Consider the following 22,810-nt stretch of genomic DNA (forward strand, 5'->3'; position numbering starts at 1 on the left):
ATACCTAGATGAATCCAGGAACATTCCCAAACTCATCCTCTAAAAACACAACATAGTGCAGTTTCAATCTCATGATAGTCACTCACAAGATTGAAAACCATAAACTCCATCGTGCATAGCAGGGACTAGCTACTATGACATCCCCACTGACGTCATCAGCGCCCAACAGTGGGTGTAGACCATAGTATAAAAATATGCTCTCACACATACAAATCCACACACCCACACATACTTGAGCATCCATTTATACAAAGTCTTCGTACTGAGTTTCCCTAATCTACTACTCTCTAAACCTTTAAACTTCTAATTAGAGTATTCCTCAATTTTAAAGTCTTTTACTGGTTTGGATGCTTTGTCCTCTAATTTCTCCCCCACTCTCTCCCCCAACCTTGAAGTGATAAACTCTAAATCCTTTCAACATGTTAACACACACTCTTCAACTAGCCTCTTAGTGCAATATGAACATAGGTAAGAGCTTGCAAATATGTTGTTCCACTCCCTCACAAGAGAGCGCATTGCCCGCGAGTGAGAGTTGTTGCTACTCTTTAAATTCTTTTTAGTATTCTCCCTTGCACAAGAGATTTTGTGAGATATGCGAGATGGAACCCTTTTAAAGGCAATTGGTACTGTAAACACACACAGAGAACCATACACACTTGCACACAGAGAGAGTCATACATGTGTTTGTATGTGTGCGCGCGCAATCTTTCGAGTTGTGGTTCACGTGTTGCTTTGTAAGCCATAGATTCTCACGAAATCTCCAAAGTTAAAATTGGCTGGGCGAAAACTTTGTAACCATAGTATTCGCCCGTATATACGGTCTCCGTATGTACGCGTTCGTCGTCGCATGCCTGCATGCAAGCTTTGCCCTGTTGCTGCTGCTAAACCCTGCAAGGCCCTCCCTCACCCTCCCTCTTCCATAGCTCAACCTTTTGTGCCCAGCCTTTGCTCGCCCCGGATCCTTGCTCCCTCCCATTCCCTGCTGCCCGATGTGCGATTCCGACCCCCATTTTGCTGCCCCTTTGTCTCGCCCCGTTTGCTGTGCAATTTCGGACAATTACCAGAGGGCAAACCTTCCTTGCCTTCTTCTCCTCACCGTCCTCCCAGATCCTCAACATTCTGCCTCGAAATTGGCCTTCTTTCGAGGGTCCTGCCTCTAGCATTTAGGGTTTTACTGCCCCCCTGCGCGATCCGGGAAACTTTTGCAAAGGGGAGTCGACTGGGGCTCGAGCGAGCTCTTCTCCGGAGGCAGACATAGACTAAGGTATGCTGGGATTGTCAGGTTTGAGCTCTGCACGAATTAGGGTTTGGCCACTGTTCATCCGAGTTTTGGGTATTAAGATTAATGCAGAATGATACTCATGTCGACGTTGGCCATTCTTTTCAGCTGTTGCCCTCGGCACAAGGATTTTTTAAATGGTGCACACAGGTGTTGCAACCTGGATCCTACGTTGATACCGTCAGCTTCAACTGCAAACGTCTTTCAACTTAGAGGGTGACTGCTATCCGGCATTGCAAGGCACTTCTCACGTCGAGGTGTGAAGTCCAGTGTACAGCTTAAGTGTTAGCAATTTGGCTCTATAGATGGTGACGAAAATGGACGTAAACATAGCACGACAATGTCGTTTTTCAGTACTGTGAATGAAAAGGAACTTTTTGCGTGCTCGTTAATACCCACGTGTCGTGCTGTCAGCCTGTCACCGTTTAATATATGGTGAATTGACACTTACGGGATATGTACAATATATTCTGCCGGCTAGAGAGCCGGAACAGCCAGCGGAACGTTAAAATACGTGATATTTGGTTGTAAATTTCACCTTTGTATCGCTCTTCGCGAGTAAGGCTAAATTTTGCCATCAAATGAGGACCACTTTCAATGTGGACTTCTGTTGGGGCGAACATGGACTATTATTATCAGAGACAGTTTGGGATAAGCCCTGCTGAGGAGGGGTTCTACAGGGTGATGAGAGGACATGAGTAGGCCATTTAGGCCCCGGCCACTCGACATCCACAAAAAGCTTCCCATTGTAAAGTCTGTGAAGGATTTGGACAGTGATGAAGTCTCAGCCGTATCTCGAACTATCCTGCATGGACATACAGTGGGAAATTCTGACATTGAGCCGGTAAAAACCGTTATTTGAATTCAAAAAGTTTCAATTATTGTTGACTCGAACAGGGTATAAAATTTAGATGTGTGCCAGAGAGATCGTCAACTTGATTAGTTGTTTTTCACTCTAGGCCTTGTCCACGTTGCGTTTTGTTTTCCTTCTTTTGTTTCAAGTAATAGTTTGATTGTTGTTATCAAGTAAAATGAATTTGTGTGTTTGATAAAGTTCTCCAGCCCTAGGTAAAAGAAAAGGAAAACTAGTTTACATAAAAATTGTGCACGTGCAGGTACCTGCAACAAAGAGGAGAGTCGGAGAGATTCCCACACCTCAGTTTATTGTGGTCGAGTCTTATGAGAGAGATTACACACGCACGTTTGCTCAGCCTTCATCTTATGTGCGCGGTCGGGGATGTATGCTCTCTGAAGCTTACCTGATGCTTGATTTTAAAATAAATTGGAGTGAAGACCGGATTTTACATGTGTCTATAATGTACAGGGTGCTCCTATTTTGCAATTCGGATGGCATCATTTTTTACAGTGCTGTTTGTGCAGCAAGAATCGAAGCTGCAGAATTCGTCGAGTATGACTTGGATGATGAAGATGAAGATTGGTTACAACAATTCAACAACGAGCGAAAAATACTCTCTCCTGAAAGGTATATAAAGGGATTGTGTGAACACCTTAGAATTTTGATAATTCTAGGCTGCTTGAACTTCATAGCTCTTGCTGGGACTTTGAACTGCTGATGGAGAAATGTGCAATGGTTATTTTGTCATAAAAATATCCTCTGAGCCGAGATGAACCTCAAACTTGCAATGTGATTAGATAGTCTCTTCTTACTTTTCTTGAGTAAAGGATGAGAGTTGTCGTTTCTAAAAGCAATTAGATTTATGGAGGTGTTGGCATAAGACAGTCGCTGCTCTGCTTCTTCAACGCTAACTGATAATGATGCGATGATATACAAAATGTGTAAAAAAGAAAATATATGTGCTGGTCTCACTTTGTGTAGGCATGCCTTATGCATACATTGTAGCATCATGTTACATAGTTTGACCCTAAAGGTTGCTTTGGTGGATTAGAATCCTAAAATCCCATTTAAAATGAGAGTAGTTTTGAATATGGATAGAGAAATGTTATTCATGCTGACCTTGGAGATTAGAGAATTGGTCCTATTGGGGACTGGGCAACTTGTAGCTGTGTTGAAATGTCAATCCCAATTCACAACCAAGGTAGTTTTGCCATCTCGCTGTTTAGGGTCCATGATTGATCTGAAGCCTCAATTTTTCCTCCTATCTAAGGAGTCGCTGAGATTAACTCTAAAGGTCGCTTTGGTGGATTAGAATCCTAAAATTCCATTTAAAACGAGAGTAGTTTTGAATATGGATCCTGGTTATAGAAATGTTATTCATGCTATGACCTTGGAGATTTTGAGAATTGATTCTATTGGGGACAGGGCAACTTGCAGCTGTGTTGAAATGTAAATCCCAATTTGCAACCAAGGTATTTTGGTCCATGATTGATCTGAAGCCTCAACCCTTCCCCCTGTTGGAAGTATATGTGGTCCAAACCCCCCACGTGGTGCCTTAATTGATGGAAATATGAAAGGGGGCTAAAAGGTTTATGATACACGCAGATGACACGTGGTATTTGGGGGATAGAAATCCCATAAGCAAAAAGTGGTGTTCTAATATACTTGGATATAATATGTGGTGAGACCCTCCTCAATCATCCCAGTAGGCTCTTTTGGATGACTGAGGAGGCAGTGTGGCTAGGAGGCGGGGTGTGGGACCCCCATACTTGGTGCTTCTATGGCTGCCATGTGGCAGCATCTGCAGATTTCTAACAGTGGTATCAGAGCAGGGCGGTCTACGGACTGTGTGATTGACACGTGTACTGAGCACGGCCGTTTACTTGTGTGTGGAGGGCTGCAACTTTGTGGCAGCGCGGCAGCTGCACATGGGGAGTGGCGACCCTGCGCGCTCTGGACTGTTGTGACTGTTGTGTGCAAAGGTGGCGAGCCGACCTACAGCAGTTTCTCTGAGTTTCTGGCTGCCCTTCAATGGTCGCATTGATTGCTGGTGGCCCTTGAATCCTCTGATGGGTTCCCTGTGTGGTGGGGTCGATTTAATGTGCTGGCTCTTGAACCCAGTGGTTGGGTTACCTTTGTGGGGAGTCAATCTGATGTGTCTTGTGGTGAATTTGGACCATGGGGGGGTGTTGGAAGTATATGTGGTCCAAACCCCCTGTGGTGCCTTGGTTGATGGAAATATAAAAGGGGGCTAAAAGGCCATGATACGTGCAGATGACACGTGGTATTTGGGGGATAGAAATCCCATAAGCAAAAAGTGGTGTTCTAATATACTTGGATATAATATGTGGTGAGACCCTCCTCAATCATCCCAGCCGGCTCTTTTGGATGACTGAGGAGGCAGTGTGGCTAGGAGGCGGGTTGTGGGACCCCGTACTCGGCGCTTCTATGGCTGCCATGTGGCAGCATTTGCAGATTTCTAACAGCCCCCTATCTAAGGAGTCACTGAGATCGAAAGGAACCAAGGACACTGCCGCCGATTGGATACACCTACTATGCACATGTATCATAGGCTGTATTTGGCCTTTGGATGGGCACTTTTGATACCAAAATCTGAGGGAAGGGTGGACATTTATCAGGAATATCTTACTCCAAATCTGATGGAATTTATTTTCCACTTGACCTTACTGTCAGAAGTTTTCCACCTTGTTTTAAAAACCCTATAGACTTCCATTTGAGGGAGTTGGGATGGGAAAAAAGTGAGCAGAGCCAACCCAGCTGAGTGCATTGTTCAGGGTTACATATTGCTGACAACCTGGGATAGTTCTTCCATTGAGGAGCTCTTAATGGTCTGACTAATTTGGAATTCTGGAGCAGAAGCAGATAGCAGTCCATCTCAGGACTTAAAATAGCCTTTATTATCTAGAGGTGGCTGCAAGCTTGTTGGATGCCAACAACACTCAGACCCCCTTCATCTTTGAGTCTTTGTAGTACAAAGGTCCACCTAACTTTGGATATTCTCTTGTTTGTGCTCTTACTACCCCAGAGAAAGGATCTGCATAATTTAAAGAAGTTTTCTAATCCTATTTTAGAGGGGCACCAACAGGAAAATATAATATAGCAAGAGGATAAATGCGGGGGTTTAAGACCACTCTTGTCCCTGCCAGGCTGGCTTGGAAAATTTTCCACTTTTCAATTTTCTCTTTAGACCTGTTGAGGAACCAATCCCATCTATCTTCCACAGAAACTTCAAAATCCATTGGGATGCCCAAGAGTCTGAAGATAGTCCCTTTGGGGATATTATGACAGACCAGCTACTTTAAATCTTCCTGTTCATTCTCTCTAAGTGCAGCATACCCTATTTCAGAGTTGTTTATTACTGAGCCAGAGCCTGAGGCTTTGCAAAAAATGTCAAGAAACTCAAGAATTCCCTTGACATCATTCTTGGAGTTAGATTTGTGCTATACTGCAAATTGTTGGACTTATAATTGCTTTCCAGAAGGGATTTCAATACCCTTTATATTGCCTACACCAACTTGGTGATGGAGTAACCAGCCCAAAGCATCAACTGCTGCAATGACATAAAGTATCCTTGGCATATTCACAACCCTCACAAATGTTATAATAGCTTCTAGTAAGTGCATGCCTTTTATAAATCCTTTCTACTCTTAAAGAATCCAAGCACCCATTTTCTTTTGAATCCTTAATGATAAGGCGTGTAGGTGCATGCCACTATTGCTGAAGGTCATCACTTTGGTCTTACTAAGATTGACCTTTATGTCTCTGTTGTCACAGAAAGCATGTAGAGGGGCTAGGTGTGCTTGTGAGCCCTCCCTTTGCTATGTCTGGAATTAGAACATCATCAGCGTATAGTAGGTACTAATGTCTTTGCGAGAGCTGAACTCTCAGCCTCCTAGTGTGTCAATTGAGGAGGACACCTCGGTTGTCTAAAACATGAAGAGGGTGGGTTATAAGGGACAACCCTGCTTCACACTAATGGTGCTTCCCTCTTCGGAAATCCCCTGGAAGATGCATGCATCTTCATTTCTGCAATTCAACATTGTGAGTGTTTGCAGTTTCCTCAATAGCATCTGCTTGAATTTCTTCTTCCCCATGTGCAGCTGTGCTAGCTACATACTGCCCTTTATTATTCCTGATAGTCCATTTCATCTTGTTAGTCGTAGATTGAGAAGTTTAATTCACCACCTTACTTTTACCCTTCTCTGTGGACAATTCTTGACTACGTGTGAGGAGAGACCACACATAAAACAAGAATTAGGCAAGTTCTTGTAGACAAGGGGTTGTGCCTTGTATATTTCACCATTTCTATTGGACCCTCCGCAGGCAAGTCTTGACACTGTGCAGGAGACGGTAGCTCAAGAAGTCGAGTCATTCTTTTTCTACTCCTACCAGAGTTACTAAGTTCCCAATAAATGAGTTGCTTGATTACAGGGGGAGAAGGGAAAATGTGGGAGCTCCGCCCATATTGGGATTTTCATCGACCTTTGCTTGCCAAGAGAGAACTCCGAAGACCACCATTCCTAATAGAGCAGTTGATTTTTTAAACTCCACAGCCCTAAATGCATGGCCTTGTATGCGATTTCTTTCTTCTCAAATAAAAAGAGGCAGTATCCCTTTTTGAGAAAACTAACGCTTGTCACCACCATCCGCTTTCTTACCCAATGGGTACGAATCCAATTCTCTACGAACAACTTGGACTCATCAAATTTTGTTACAATTTGGGCTGAGCCCATTCATGGCAATGAATGGATGCAAGGTAAGTTGGAATGCCTTTGTGGGTGGCAGACATAGCTGTGAAGAGTCAGTATGCTCAAGATGATTGAAAGCAGATAGATGTTCGTTTGCAATTTGCCAAGAAGAACATGCAAGATGTGCAGGCCAAGCAAAAGAAGTATGCAAATGTACATGGGTTGTACTGGGTATTTTAAGGAGGGAATTTTGTGCACTTATGGCTCCACAAGGCTCCTTGAGGGGTAATAATAACACGAATCTGGCCTAGCGGTATTATGAACCCTTCAATATTTCCCGCAGAGCTGGGGTAGTAGCATATTGGTTAGAGCCACCTCCCACTTACAGAATCCATGGTGTGTTTCATGTCTCTCTGCTGAAACTGCATGTGGGTGAGAATGTGCAAGTCTTCTCTGAGCTTCCACCTATCTCTATATTCCAAAGTGGATAATGGGCTTCAGAGATTTTAGAACGGTTTACATAAAGTATCTCATCAAATGGAAGCTAATCATGAAAAGATGAGAAAGCATGGCAGCGAGAGCATCGGTAGGAGCAACCCCATCAGTATGGACAACATTCACAACTCAAGACCTGGAGAATAAGCTAAGTTAGTGGGGCTAGCACGAGGGGGTGCTTGAGCAAGAGAGGGCTAAATAGGAGCAGGGGAGGACTACTAAAGCTCATCCCAGTCATTTTATGACATGATTTGGGTAGCACGGTATTCAAAGTAGATTACAGGTCTAAATGTCGATCTATCTGTCGATCTTTCTCTTGCTTTCTCCCTCTTCTGCTCCCATTGTCTTGCTTTCTTCTGCTCCTGCTTCCACCATCTCATATCCCCTTCAACTACCCTATACTTCTTCTTCCCCCTTCTATCTTACCTTTTGTACAATAGGACATTCAACACACGGTGCTTTCTTCAAATGACTGAATCTTGTACCAAGCTCTATGTTCTCTATAATGCACACACTCCATCTCTTTGTCGTATGTACATTCTTCTCTTTTTCCTTCTGCATTTTCACTTGTCGATTTGGGCACTGAAAAATGGATTGTCTGGAAGGCATTTATCTTCTTTTGAAGGTGGTGTGAAAGTGCTTGTGAAGGGGTTCATTAAATTTCTCTCTTCGTAGGTGTTTTGTTTTTTTTTGGGGGGGGGAGAGAGAGAGAGACCCAAGGGTCCATGAGATTGAAAGAAGCCTGATACAATGAGTTGAAAGGGTGGAGCCTCTTATCGGGCATCATCACCCACAGTGAATGCAACACAATAAAATTAAATCATAGCAGATCTAATACATGAGAGAAATCTGGGCCTGTGGCCAGCGTGGAAGCGCAAGGGAGGTCCAGCGATGAATGAAACTGTGATGACGGGAAACTGATGTAGAGAGCTGACAGTGGTCTGTGCATGTGGTCCACTGTGGTCTCCTAGCAGTGGCCATATGTCTGACAACTGCCACTGTAACCCTGTCAGTCATGCCAACATGGAGGAAGATCCTCAAGCACGATCCGTGCTTCAACCCGCTGTCGAGTCTGTTGTGCCACTGGCTCTGGATCTCAGCCTCACCTCTACCCATGATCTGCTGGTCAGTATGATATTGCTGGAAAAAACTCCGTGATCATGCTCTGGGTAGAGTCAGGCTGTGTGCTCTGACCCCTCCTTGTGTTCTGAACAAGTGCTCTGTGTCTGACGATCTCATGGATGAAGCTGGGGAGGGATCCGAAACAATCTCTGAATAGACAATGATAACAATCTCGAAAGTGAAATGCTCATCCGACTCAATCTCATGGCAATCACACAGGGTGCATATGTGGCCTTCCCGAGGTATGCTCTCAGCTACACAGAGAGAGAGAGAGAGCCCGACTCAATCTCATGGCAATCACACAGGGTGCATATGTGGCCTTCCCGAGGTATGCTCTCAGCTACACAGAGAGAGAGAGAGAGAGAGAGAGAGAGAGAGAGAGAGAGAGAGAGGTGTTGATGGATAAAAAAATGCTTTGGTTCTTGTCTTTCAGGAATTAACACTTTTGTTGCAAGCTTTTCTACAGTTTGGAGTGGATGTTATATAAGATGGAGCTTCTTGATCACAAAGCTCGTGAACGGGCAGGACTACCCACATTGCTTGGTGTTCCAATCCCCATACTTCTCCAACAGGAGGTTGCAATTGAGGTGAGGATTTATTTTCATGTATGCTTCCTGCTGTTTCTATCAAATATTGCTAGTAATCTCAATCATTTTCTTGTTTTGTATCAAATATCGGTACTAAAGTTCAATCGTTTTCTTGAAAATATAATATTATTGCACAAACAAAATTACCGGAAATTGTGAGGACACCTTGTCTACTTTTGGATGATTTGGTGATGCATTCTTTTCTTTTATTAATGGTCATCGTTAATTTTACGAGTCTGCATTGGAATTTAATTCCTTTATGTGGGTGTTTTTTGGAACAACTGCTAAAGCTAATCGGCCTGGACATCATAACTATAAACAAAAAGTATTGCACCATGAGGGGGTGCTTTATTCTTGTATATTTCCTAATAATTTGTATTTTCCATGGGCATAGGCTTTGCGATCTCAGGCCCACAGATCCGCAGTGCTGTCAACTGCTTATAACTATTGGAGGGCAAAGGTAGCTATTTTCTATGTGCTCCATGTTAAGACTCAAAGGTTTGCTTATTAATTCTCAGCTGTTGTTTCATTTTTTTCTTAGTAACGTGCTTTCATGGATAGAACCTCCTTACAATACAAGGCAAGCTGGAGTCTTGAATTTATTCAAGCTTGTTTGTAATAAGGTGCACTCTTGTCCTAATTCATGAGCATGCTCATTCAACTAATTGTCTGCTCTTCTTTTTCAGAGAGAGAGATGGCAAAAGCCTATCCTTCGTTGCTTACAGGTTAACTTTACAAAAGATTCAGCTGTTTTGGAAACTTAAGTGACTTGGTTGTACACGTTTGAGCTGCCGCTTCTAAGCCCAAAAACTGACAGGTGATCATTCTGTCTGTAGCCACCTCCACCAGTGAATGACACAAACCCCTTTAATGTCTTCAGGCCAAGGGAAAAAATACACCGACCTCATACTCGAAGGGTGAGTGTGATTTGACTTTCATGATTCTGGACTTAAACTGTTAAATTCACCCTATCAACTTATTGTTCCCTTATAGCCTATACATCCCACTTTGTTATGTAATTTAATGAATTTGTCAATCATATGTCCTAGCAGATGCAGAGACGTGAAAATGATGTGCAATCCTTCGAGAAGTTACGCCAGGTAATGTGCAAAGTGCATGAGGCACTGTTATACTCGTGCTCCTCAGGAATGAAACGTTCTCATAAAAGGCTCCATTTCCCACTTGCATTGATACATTCATTTGTACGTATGTACGTACATGCATGCATGCTCATGCGGTGTGGTTGTGTGGATTTATGTATATGTGAGCATATGTTTATATCATGGTCTATACGCACCCGTTGGCGCTGGTGTCATAGTAGCTAGTGCCTGGTATGCATGATATTCATGCTGTAAAATCTTGTGGGTGACTGTCATCATGAGGCTAAATCTGCTACATTTGTTTCGTTTCTAGTGGACAAGCTTGGGCATGTTCCTGGATTCATCTCGATAGATGCATAAAGCGTTATCACTCTATTGTATGAATGAGGCTTTCACATGCACCCACTCACAGATATGTATGCATGAATACATGTGATACTTACGTGTATATGTATACACAGATAAATCTTATTTCATTTTCACATTTATATAGATTATGTGCTCTAATGTCTGTGTATAAAAAGCAATGAATGTGCCTGGTTTTTGTATTCCTTTTCTGCTTATAAGCCTGCCTCATCCTAGAATTTTGTCCGACACTCCTCTTTGCTAGGTACGTTGCAATTTGGAGCAAGCTCGGGCTCTGCTGCAAGTCCTACAGAAGGTATTCTGACTGTGTGCCAGAGTGTTGTTTGACCACGACTGTTTTTACTAGGCTTAGCATGATTAGTCAAAGAAAATATTTTCTGCTGGAACTTTCCAAAATATCAATTGTGATTGTTTATAGGTTGTCTGCTATAATTGCGGCAGGACATCAACCAGATGACTAAGTTTGTATCACAAATTAGGACTCTTTACAAAGTGGTACACACCTCCTAATGCATGACAAACGGTCCCGTTGGGAATATCTTTAGGGTGCCGTTTTAATCTTCTTTCCTAATATTCTTAGCACAATTTTCTGGATTGCACCCTTTAAGCTTCTAATTAGACTCTGAAAGGTCTTCTTTGTTTATCTGCCTTGATTTGGCGTCTTGCTTGAGTCTGTCTTGCTCAGTCTCTTCACCACAGACTCATTCCTTTTCTCACCTGCATCTCCGTTTCTGGCCCTCTTATGCCTCCCTCATAATTCTTATAATTATGAAACTTCTGCTAACACATTGCATTCTCTATGTGCAATTGTTCATGGCTTTTCCCAAAATTGCTTTATCTTCATGTCAAGTGAAATGTAGCCATAAGAGTCATGAATGTACACTAATTCCCTGCACACACACCTGAATTCCAAGAATCTGGTTTTGATTGTAAGCCAAGAGTACATCTTGCATGTTGTGAGATGCAAAACTATTGGTGGAGTCTCTTATTTCTATGTAAGCTGTCTTCCGTTACACTTTGCAAGTCACAGTATGAGCCTATCTGCATTAATCTCTTCAAGAGCCATTTGCAGAATCTTAATTCCGCATCCTTTTAATCTAGAGGCACAGTAGACAATATACATGCAGATAATTGAGGGACATAGTCAACCTCATCAAGCCAAAGCAAAACAAAGTTCAGATGTTAACCTCATCATGACCACCAGCAACAATGAGAATGACAGTTTGCTCATGGTTGGAAAGCCACATCTAACACAGGGGCGCACACTCGCTGCTTAGAAGCAGCACAACTGTGAATATTAATTTAGTTTAATTTGTACTGCCTGTATGGCTGACAGATTTGCATCTAGTAGGTTCTTATTAGTTAGGGTTTTCATAATCTATCAACGTGGATGTAAGGCTTGTTGCAGACTATTTATGTTTCCTATATGAATTTGTTTTGTTGCTGGCTGCTCAGAGAGAGGAGAAGAAGCGGGAGCGGGTGGACTGTGAGGCAAATTTGCAAAGGATTCAGATAATCTTCAAGGTTTGTGATGCCTCTGTGTGGTGCTTTGCAGGCTTGTCTTGTCAACTATGCTCTAAATGTCTCTTTTCTCCATAGTGAATGTTCCTCACATTCTTTCTATGCTGAGAGTTTTTAGCCTTCAAGAGTATGCCAAGAAGAATGCTGTTTGCTGGGTCTTCTGTTTAAACGCTGGCTCACTACACTGTAGCCATGTATGCATTGACAGGTGGATTTGACACTGCTCATGTCTATACCTCTTCTATGCTATCGCCTTAAAACCGGGTTTTCAGGCATTAAGCATCAAGGAACCATCCCTCCCCCTAATTGTTTTCCATACGCTGTTCAAGATGACCTTAAGCATGCCACTTTCTTCAAAGCAACAGTAATTTATCTAAATGTGTTGTGAACATGTTTTTGGGGGATGCTAAAGGGAAGATAGATATCTAATCGGCATTTTTGGTCATATCCATTATAGATATGTGCTAAAACCTTTTAAAATTCTTATTGAGCTTTCCTCCTTTGCTACTCGTCCTCTTTCACTTCTCTTCCTCCAGCAAAATGAATGTCTCATAACTATCCTCCATGCTCTAATTCTTGATTTCACAACTTCAATGTTCTCTAGCACTGCTGAGATTTCTTTGCTCTAGCCTATTTCCTGCTGAAACTGCTTTCAGAAAGGGGCATGAGCAAAATCCTTTGTGTTCAGATCAATTCTTGAGCACCTGGCCCACCTCTTCCTTACAAACAATGTTATCTACATTAAAATCCCTGTTGAATACATTGGTGGTTGTATATATATAGATATTGTGTAAGGTCCCTTGAGTTCTTCTCCGTTTTGCACCTCAGTTGCAGATGGAGCAGGAAGTTCAATTTCAAGATCTAGACACTGTAGATGTGTCAGTGAGCTCGTCAGAGAAGTCAGATCAGATGCGAGCTAGGGACTGGTTTGAGGATATCATAATTATTAAAAGTCTGTCAATTATATGTCAACTCTCTCTCTCTCTCTCTCTCTCTCTCTCTCTCTCTCTCCCCCCCCCCCATGCACAGACCACGCTCGTGTGCGCATAGTCGGACGTGCGCACGTGCACTCACAAAGTACACAATGCACACACACATGATTAAACAATAAAACCAATATTCAAGTTTCAAATTTCAACTCTTTTAATGGCAATTTCACATTCAAACTCAAGAGTCAAAATAGATGGGAAATCTAAATGGTCCATAGATCATAAGTTCGTAAGAAAAAGAATTACATATCAGTAGCTAGGCTACTAGAGCCCAGAAACCAGTCTAATCCCCAGACCCGATGACCTTGACTCTAGAGCTAAGGCCTACTCCAAGGGTGGTTATAGCACCCTCATCATTATGGTCAGATGTTGTGTCTTTTGAAGAGAAGATGGAGAAATATCAACTTACTTTATATATTATGTATTTTACATGTATAGATAAAGTGCGTTTCTAGGTGAAATACCTATCAAAATTACGAAATGTTTATGTTCAAAACCTGCCAAACATGTTCTGAGACAATGCGGGTAGCATTGCTTCTTTCATATTTGCCATTCGCACCATCATAACCATTAGGGTCTTGTTTTGTTACTAGCCTGTTGCTTGCATGTGTGATTATCACTTACTAAGATCATTAAAAGGGTCTGAGAATCTGACAGCAAGTTGAGACTGCCTCCTATTTTGCTTTGGCCTTTCTTAATTTGTTAGTTTGATGGAGCAGCAGCAGCAAGATGCTCAATTCAAGGAGATGCCTCTATTTTATTGTGGCCTTGCTCAGTGTGTCAATTTAATGGTGTCGTTGCAACCTTTGCGATTCCAAGGTTTTGGAAAATATTCTGATTATGTACTTCTAGCTCAAGACCTAGCTTTATAGAACACACAGCAGAAAATTGAATAAAACAGAATACCTTAATAAAGAATGGCCTACAATGGGAGTTACTATTATAAGCTAGGTCTAAGAAGGGCCATCGTAGGGTGAATATATTGACCTCATATCAATCCTTTGAGAAGAAGAAAATACAACATTTGTACATTGTGAAGAAACTTTGAAGTTGATCCAATTTCGCATGTGGATTGTTTCGAGGGCTGTACACCCGCCATCCAATGCTATGATAACATGCATATGTGCTTTGTTTGGGCTCCTGTAGCAACATCTCTTGAAGTCTATATAAATAATGTTTTTTATTTTGTACAATTAAGAAATGATGCCTGTTGGCTATGGCAAGCAATGGAAGCTCAAAAATGGAAGGAGGAGGAAAACGAGATGCTGTAATGAATTGCTGCAAAACTGAGAGTGGAGGCTCAAGAGAGAGCCAACATAACAAAACCCTAGGGCTAAGTGCCCTAACTGGACTAATTGTCCTAACTGACCTAGGTGGTACATGGGCTAAGTGTACCAATAGTCCTAACTGACTATAACTAGGCCTACAAGGCACATACCAAGGAATAAGTGGCACCTATGGATAGCCCATAGAATGGCCTACAAACACCTCTCCATGGTATGGGCTGAAGTATCCTGGACATGGCTCAGGATATGTGAATATTTAATGTCATGGTTGCACATGTTCATCCTGTAGGGATATAGCAATCTATGATTGTACATAGTACAATAGATCAAGTTACAAAAGGTACTAAGTTTAAAGCTTGCCAAAAAGCCTCAAACTTAGGTCGAGGTAGAGCCTTCCTAAATAGATTTGTCATGTTGTCTTCAGTGGGAACATAAGACAACTGAATATCATCTGCTGATAATCGCTCTGTGACATAGTGATAGTGAACCTCAATATGCTTTGTGCGAGCATGGAAAACAAGATTCCGTGCAACAGTCAAAGCACTTAGACTATCATTGAAGATGACGGTAGAAGCAGTCTGACACGCATAAAGATCTGCAAGTAGCTTCTGAAGCCAAACACGCTGCAGCCATCTTCAGAAGAGAAGTGAAAACCAGGCTCTAATGGTGTGGATATTGGCTTGCAATCCTCAAATTGAAAATGCTACAAAAGCTGTCCAATGTACTTTGACATGTATTCAGGTAGCAATGTGCATCCCACTCTCATTCTCAGACAAGGCAATAAAATGCGTGAAGCATGAAGAAACTTCAGATTTGGATTTCAAGGTGAAAATCCAAGTGTACTTGGTGAAGTCATCAATAAAAGTGACAAAATAATAGAAGCCCCCAAGAGCTGCAACCCGCATGGGTCCACAAACATCACTACAAATGAGATAAAGCTTGCGTGAGGCACCAACTCTCCATCCTTGGGAAACGCAGCACGGTGCATCTTACCAAGCAAGCATGGTTCACAAACATGCTTTAAAGGCATATGCATTTTGGGAAGATCAACAACTATACCATCCTTATATAACTTCACCAAAGCTCCAAAGTTGAGGTGCCCAAATTTCTCATGCCACGAATGGGTATCTGCCATGGTAGAATCAAGAGCAAAGGCATGTGCATCTGCCATGACAAGAGAAATCACTAATCCGTGATTAGTAGACATTAAAACCATTATTATACATTATACGCCAATGGTGTAACATGTATTTGTATTTATGATGGACACTGACCGATTTGTTATGGTGGTGGATCATCTCAGTAGATAGGACTAGTCGAGAGCTGGAGCCCCTGCTTCAGACGCATCGAATTTGGAGATGTGACACTTATTCTATTATTAATAAAAATGTGCACACAGGTGTCTAGGTCCTAGGGGCAATAGGAAGGGAAGGGTGCATTAAGGTGCATTGAATGGTAGATGCATGGGTCATAGACTAAGGGTAGGTGTAAATGGGAAGATGGAACTTGAGTGATCTCAAGGGACATTAATGAAAGGGTATCACCCTTTCATTGTGACTCTCACGTAGCATTCTCAATTCACCTTGCATTGATCCGCCATCTCTCACACACCTGGCATGTAGGTTGAAATAGAAACAAGTACTCTCACGAGGGCGCTCTTTCCCATTGGAGGGCCAATCAGCATTCAAATTCTACATGCATTGCACACATTTGCATTCTTGAGAAGGCTGGTTCTTCACATTTGGTATCAGAGCTTCGACAATCCACTACTGGGACGGAAAGAGAAGGAGAAGAAGTGAGCACGAGGGAGGGCGCCAACGCACGGGACAGCAGCCAAAGTAGAGTGCACGGAAGGGAGTCGCACGTGAAGACGGGGGACGAAAGGTAACCCGGGCTAGAGGGACGCGTGTGACCAAGGTTGCATTGACGCGGCACAATGCCAGACGAAGGAGGACACGGAGGGTGGCATATCTGTGCACGAAACAGGTTTTTGGCCGAGCCATGTGCGAAGGTCGAGGTCCGCTGAATGTCCCAGCAGGAAAACAGGGTCACAGAAAAGCTTTGTATGAGGAAGCCTCTGACACCATCAAGACATATAATCAAAAGTTTTGGACAGCTTATCTTCAGATCACACCCTTCAAAGAAATTCCAGAAAAGATGAAGCTTCGAAAGTATTGAGCGGGATTGCTTCCCACATATGAACTCGAGTAAGCATTGATTCGAAGAAGAAGAAGCTTGAGATTTGATGCATTCAGCTTCCGTGGTTGAACTATTGAGGGAAGACCTTCACACTATGGCAGAAAAAGAGAAGGGTGTGGATACTAGCAAGAGGGTTGTGGCACCAACCCAAGGTTCAAAAAGATTTCAGCCTCAGAAGCCGAGGGGCCCATTCAAGCCCGTTACTCCAGAACCCAGTGCCCTGAAAGGCCTGTGGGTCCAAGGGAGCAGAAAACGCCAAGAGAACCACCAAAGCTTGTGGCGGGAGGGGTCCCAGATATTGTTGGACAGAACCACAGAACCAGGAAACCGAGAACTTTGCCTCATGTGGGGTAAAGTAAGAGATCAGAATGCCTTAATTCTTTTTAATCCAGGAGCTACCGATAATTGAGGCCAGGAATTAAGACGAAAGAATTGGCATTATCTTTGGATGCAGAGCATGTTTTTGAAGGGGATCCAGTCAAAGTCACACCTTTGATTGGAAAGCTTAGAATTCATGTACAAGACTATGTAGACCACGAAGAGTTTTATGTTTCACCACTCAAGCATTATGATGCTATTTTGGGTATGCTGTGGTTCCATAGAAAGGAGTTAGTTCTCGATTCTAAAGCAAGAACCCTCAGTTTTGTGCATCGGAACAAGCAACCCAAGATTTTGGCCAAGGGAAAAGGCGAGACCATCAAATATTTCCATTGTTAAATCAATAAAGTCTGCAATTTCTGCGTATATGGTCTTTGTTAAAGAGAAAGAGGGTGAACCTCAACTGGGAATAAGTCCTTTAGAAAAAGAAAAATTTCAGTTTCTAGAATCTTTCAAAGATTGTTTTTCCAATTCTCTACCAGGAGCACTGAGACTTGGAATAGACAGCAGCATATGGCAACCAATAACTGTATAAGAATGTCCAAGAGGGCCCCAAATGTGTTACAAAAGCTGCACTCACAAACCGCACACTGTGGACAGCAGGGTGCTGCTCACCAGTTCTAGAACTGAGGCCACTAACTGCTGCTCACTCCTGCTTTGTGCCTCTCAATGAGGTCTTTAGAGGCTATGGAGAAGTTTAAAACGCTCCATCAGCTTCCCTTCTGCACCTCTGTGATCTGCTCACCACCTGAGCTCTTCTCAAGTGCTAGGTCTGCTCGAACCTTCGCTGGGCCATTGCTCCAGCCTGCTGATGCCTTTGACCCTTCTCTTGTGCCTGGATGCACATCTCGAGGCTGACCCTGTACACATTGCTGCTCCTCCTTTGCTGTCTCCTCTACTGCAATTCACGGCTGCCTACCTGCAGAGCTGCATGGTGGTGGCATGCCTGAAAGTGAGACCGGAATTGAAGCCAGGAGGTGTGATCAAGCGATCCAGTAGGAGATCGACTTCAGCAACGGAAGAGGAAGACGACTTCTGATCAATAGAGGTGTGACAAGAGGGTCAGTGTGTGTACGACTTCCTTTGAAATAAAATCTCACACGATCCAGTAGGAGATCGACTTCAGCAACAGAAGAGGAAGACGACTTCTGATCAATAGAGGTGTGACAAGAGGGTCAGTGTGTGTACGACTTCCTTTGAAATAAAATCTCACAGGTGCAGATGGTGACCCACACACCGATACCAATTCCAAACTGTGGCTCGACGGGGATGCTAGATGGGACAAACTACATGATCAGGAAGATCAAGATTTGGAGTCACATGGTTGCATGTGGAATGTGCGATATAGCTGAAGGACAAGATTCAAAATCAGAGCATTAGAAGGATGCATCAGGAAAGATAGTCCACATAGCAGATCTAGATGACATCAAAGAATGGATGCTGATGCATTAGCAATGATTATTAAGACGACGGCAGGTTCAGTGCTTCTACACAGTCAATCGGTGGAGACCGCATCTGAGGCATCGACGATCCTGAAAGACTTGTATGAGACGGCGAATACCGGTGGCATTGTAATGCTGTAGAATCAGTTGTTCATGCTGAACAGGAAAAAGGTGACCAGGTCAGTGATCATAGAATCAAGGTACAAGTGTTAAAGGATCAACTGGCCGCTCTAGGTCAGGCCACTGTGGCTCAGAAGGTGGACAGCAATCAGCGGGCCACTCACATGCTGAGTGTGAGATGGATTTTGGGTTGGCAACTTGCATCGACTGGAGTATTGGCTCTAAAACTCAATAGATATGCTGATGGAGTACTTAATTGAGCTACTTGCTTTTTTTGACAGTGACCAACAAACTAAAGATCAAGGGTATGTAGTCTCCTTGTATTGATATGATGATTACAGTAGTGTGCTTGGCACTCAATGCTTGTTAGGTTGGAGAGTGGAAATCTTCCAGACAAGTACGGGAGGAGCTTTCTTAACAGAGGCACTTAGAGCTTTCTGTTGGTTGGTGAACCCAATACTTCACGGATGCTACTTACAATTGGTATTGATGATGAAGATGTCTCATGGAGGACCAAATCATCTACAGAAAAAGAGTACTATTGTACCTTGGTGGGCTCAGGGCTTGAACCGGAGAGGAGCTCATCTCGAGCTTGTGTTTGGAGACATCCTAGGGTAATTTCAGGGTTTTGGAGACATCCTAGAGTAATTTCAGGGTTTGTGGATGTATGTGGTGGATCGTGCAGATTGCACGGCTTGAAACAGAGCCAGGAGACCTGGTGTTTTCCAGGGTTTGGATGGTTCCCAAATTTGGAGGGGACATTTGGAAGTACCCAGAGATTGTATTTGAGTTATATGGTGTGCCAGGCATGTTTATTGCGACATTTGACAGTGCCTTTGGAGGATGGTACGGTGGTTGTACCTGTGTACCTGCTTGGTTCTTGAGTTGCAAGGATATAGTGGAACTGGATGGAGGTAAAGGCATGTTGGTATCAGGACTTCATTTCAACACATTACTTAAGGTGTTCTTGAGAGCTTATGAAAGGGAGCAGATGGAGTATATATGTCTTCGGGTCATTGAGGGCCCACAATGTGACAATGAGAGCGGGTGTTGGAAATAAGGCCCACCTGTAAGCCCCCATATGAGGAGAGCACATGGACATGCTGCCAATGTAGGATTGGGGAGCAAGAGAGTCTACTGTGGGAGCATCAGGTTTGGATGCCACATGGGTAGATCTAGGTGGAGGGGATCATCCACAAGGCAAGCATGTGGACAGCACTGTGGGCTGCCACAGAGTCCTGGATTTAGGGCTGAGATAAGCACTGTAATAGAGCCTGCTGTAGGCTGTATGCAGCCAGCCATGGGACTATGGTTAAGGGCCAATCGGCTGGGGCAGGACTGCAACAGATGCAGCCACAAAGGGCTGCCAAATGGAACCGCAGATGGCCTACAAACAGGCTAGTGGTTGACAGCAGCATTGCACAGGCTCACAGATTACCTTGATGGCTGCAGCAGGGCTAGTGCAGGGACTACAGCAGTCTGTCCACACAAATAGGGGCCTGGAAAGACTGCAGCAGGTTGGTAGTCTGGGCAAACCCTGGAGGAACAGGTCATCAGAACAGGGAATGACCTTATATAGGCCAGGTTAAGTTGGGTCAGCACAGACTGGGTTGGCCCAGTCTGGCTGGTTGGGTTGGCCAGTCTGGGGACCTGGAGCCCTCTATAAAAGGCCCCTTTGTGCGGAATATTTTGGCAGTTCAGACTGGAAGCAGCCCTCACCTTCTGGGGCAGATCTTCGTGCATACCCGCAGCCTGTAGAAGAGCATATGTATGCAGGAATTGGCTGTCCAAGGAGCTCACACTATGGATGGTCACTGAAGCTCACTGAGGAGCATGCAACCTGAGAAATGTAAGGACAGAAGTAGGAGCAGTATTTTTTCTCACCAAAGAGTATCCAGGGCAGCGGATTGCTGCATGTTTGGGATCTCTGGTGAAGTTTTCTTTAAGGAATGTTTGGCTCAGATATTGTGCAATATACATTGAGACATTTTGGACTGTTCTAAGTTGAAGTTTTGAATTAAAGCATTCCCTTCTCTCTAAGAGGTTCTTCCTTGTACACATGCTGTGTAGAGAAACTAGCCAAGGGTCTAGGTTTTCTTAACAATTATATCTTTGCTTTCACGTTATTTATATGCTTTCAAGGCAAGAATATGTGCAAGTTCTGTGCCAGAATGTACAGGCCGAGTTTGGTGACTAGCTAAGGGTCTAGGTTTTTCAATGCAAAAATATGTGGAGAAACTAGCCAAGGGTCTAGGTTTTTCTAACCTTTGCTTTCACTTATTAGTATGCTTTCAAGGCAAAAAAATGTGCGAGTTCTGTGACTGGAATGTACAGGCCTTGTGCTGCAACCATCATGCACTCTCACTCAGGTTATAATGAAGGATATTGAACCTGTTAGTGCATCTAAGTTTTAGAAAGTTCAGTATTGCAAAGTGCGGTATCCGTTGCTAGTAGTTGGAAAAGATTGTGGATTTTTCTAAGGCATCTTATTTGACTCCTCTTCCTCTTCAAAATTATGAGATGTTAAGCCTCTCAATTTCTCATTTATAGCTGGGTGAAAGTCTGATATTGCAAGCAGAAAGTGCAGTCAGTTGCTGTAGTTGGTAAAGATGGTGAATTTTTCTATATCTTATTTTCTGAAAGACTCCTATTCCTTCAAAACTGTGAAATGTTAAGCATCTCAATTTCTCATTAGGGTCTGTATCTATTGCAGCATGATTCTCAGTTAGATGATGCTGTTGTTCTGGGTACAAGCTCAGCAATATTAACACCAAATCCTTGCAAAACAATCCCAGTAAAAAAGGAAGATGGGCATGGCACTTTTAATCGTGCAAATCATAGTGTGGCTTTACCAGATTTTGTCAATGGGCTTGTGCGCATTCGCCCTACCTGTGAGGTCACTCCTCCTTTCAATGATGGAGCTGCAATGGACCCTGCTGATCACTCTAAATGCAAAGGAAAGAGGAAAAGGGTGCAACAGCCTCGTGGACGGCCTTTGAAGAGGGTAAGATTAAACTCTGGTGTTTGTTTACTTAATGCAAATGTTCAAAAGGAACCCTATGACGAGTTTGGTGGGAACAGCCTAAGTTTAGAGGCAACGCACAGATGTATACACATATGCTCTGACAAACTGACCACCACACATTCTCTGTGCCAAGTTGAGGTGCTCCTCTGTGTGTGTGTGTGTGTGTGTGTGTGTGTGAGAGAGAGAGAGAGAGAGAGAGAGAGAGAGAGAGACTGACAACAGATCTTGCAGATCACTACTTTGGACTCTTTGGAGCCAGTGCTGTTATTTGCTAAACCAGTGGATTCAGAAAAGCTAGCAGCTGCAAGGATTGCACCTCCTGCAGACCCACCTCAGACAAATGGGCTACCCCCGCCATATCGCTTCCAGGGTCGGGTTGGCAGAGGGGGCCGCATTATTTTTGATCGTTGGAATCCTCTGTCTCATAAGGTGATAGGTTGTAATAACTTTACCCCTATTTCTAGATTATCATTAAGTAGATCCCATCCCCCTCCTCCCAGGTTAAATTTAGAGCAAACGAACCTTGTTTCAGATACTGCTACAGTTGATGGGAAAAAAGACTTGACTTCAAATGAGTATCTGAGGACTGCGTAGAAATTAGAGTGATGAGAAATTCATTTCTTTTTACATGCTACAACAGTGGTTTGCTAATCTCCAGTTGGGAGGTGCAGCATTGAGCCAAAGCAGGGCTCTTGTATCAGTAATTTGTCCTGTGTATATTGCACTGCTTTGTAATGCCCCCTAGGTGTTTCAGCAAAGTAAGGCCATTAGTATCAAGATGAGCAAGAAGCTGCAAGGTTCTTGTTTGCACGATCAGATTTGGTACTGCTGAAGGGGCAACTTAGGTCATGTACAATTGGTGCTGACGGATTATGGGCGTTTGCTAGCCAGGCTCATTTCCTCTGTATACTTTGAGAGTGCAACAAATTTTTTTAACGCATGGCGTCTTGTACAAATTTTTCATCACTATTTCAAAGGTTGTTATTTGGAGCCTTGTTGGGCACGTGCAGTTCTGAATGGACAAATGGTCCTCATATTGCTAAAAGAGAAGGCATTTTTGCAAGTTCATAAACTCAAATCATTTTTACATCTGTGAGAACGTATTGTTGGTTGGACGTTTTGAAAGAGATGCGTTTCCAACCTGTTTCTATTTCGAAGGTTGTTATTTGGAGCCTTGTTGGGCACGTGCAGTTCTGAATGGACAGATGGTCCTCATATTGCTAAAAGAAAAGGCATTTTCGCAAGTTCATAAACTCAAATCATTTTTACATCTGAGAGAACGTATTGTTGGTTGGACGTTTTGAAAGAGATGCATTTCCAACCTGTTTCTATTTGA

General features: G+C 43.2%; 1 protein-coding gene across 1 annotated transcript; it reads left to right on the top strand.

Moving 5' to 3' along the window:
* Window positions 1–813: 813 nt before the first annotated feature.
* Window positions 814–22,596, top strand: LOC147892426 (enhancer of polycomb-like protein 1). The gene is made up of 13 exons (XM_087387133.1): window positions 814–1,264; window positions 1,388–2,123; window positions 2,395–2,518; window positions 2,660–2,762; window positions 8,928–9,048; window positions 9,443–9,508; window positions 9,735–9,773; window positions 9,885–9,965; window positions 10,101–10,148; window positions 10,759–10,809; window positions 11,970–12,038; window positions 21,163–21,453; window positions 21,706–22,596. The coding sequence occupies exons 2-13, from the start codon at window positions 1,974–1,976 to the stop codon at window positions 22,066–22,068; spliced, it is 1,506 nt and encodes a 501-aa protein (XP_087243259.1). The 5' UTR covers window positions 814–1,264; window positions 1,388–1,973; the 3' UTR covers window positions 22,069–22,596.
* Window positions 22,597–22,810: the final 214 nt, after the last annotated feature.

This window comes from Dipteris shenzhenensis, chromosome 16 (genome assembly GCF_047967505.1).
Source record: "Dipteris shenzhenensis isolate YYH24624 ecotype China chromosome 16, Dip_SZ_1.0, whole genome shotgun sequence".
In the NCBI taxonomy this organism is placed as follows: Eukaryota; Viridiplantae; Streptophyta; class Polypodiopsida; order Gleicheniales; family Dipteridaceae; genus Dipteris; species Dipteris shenzhenensis.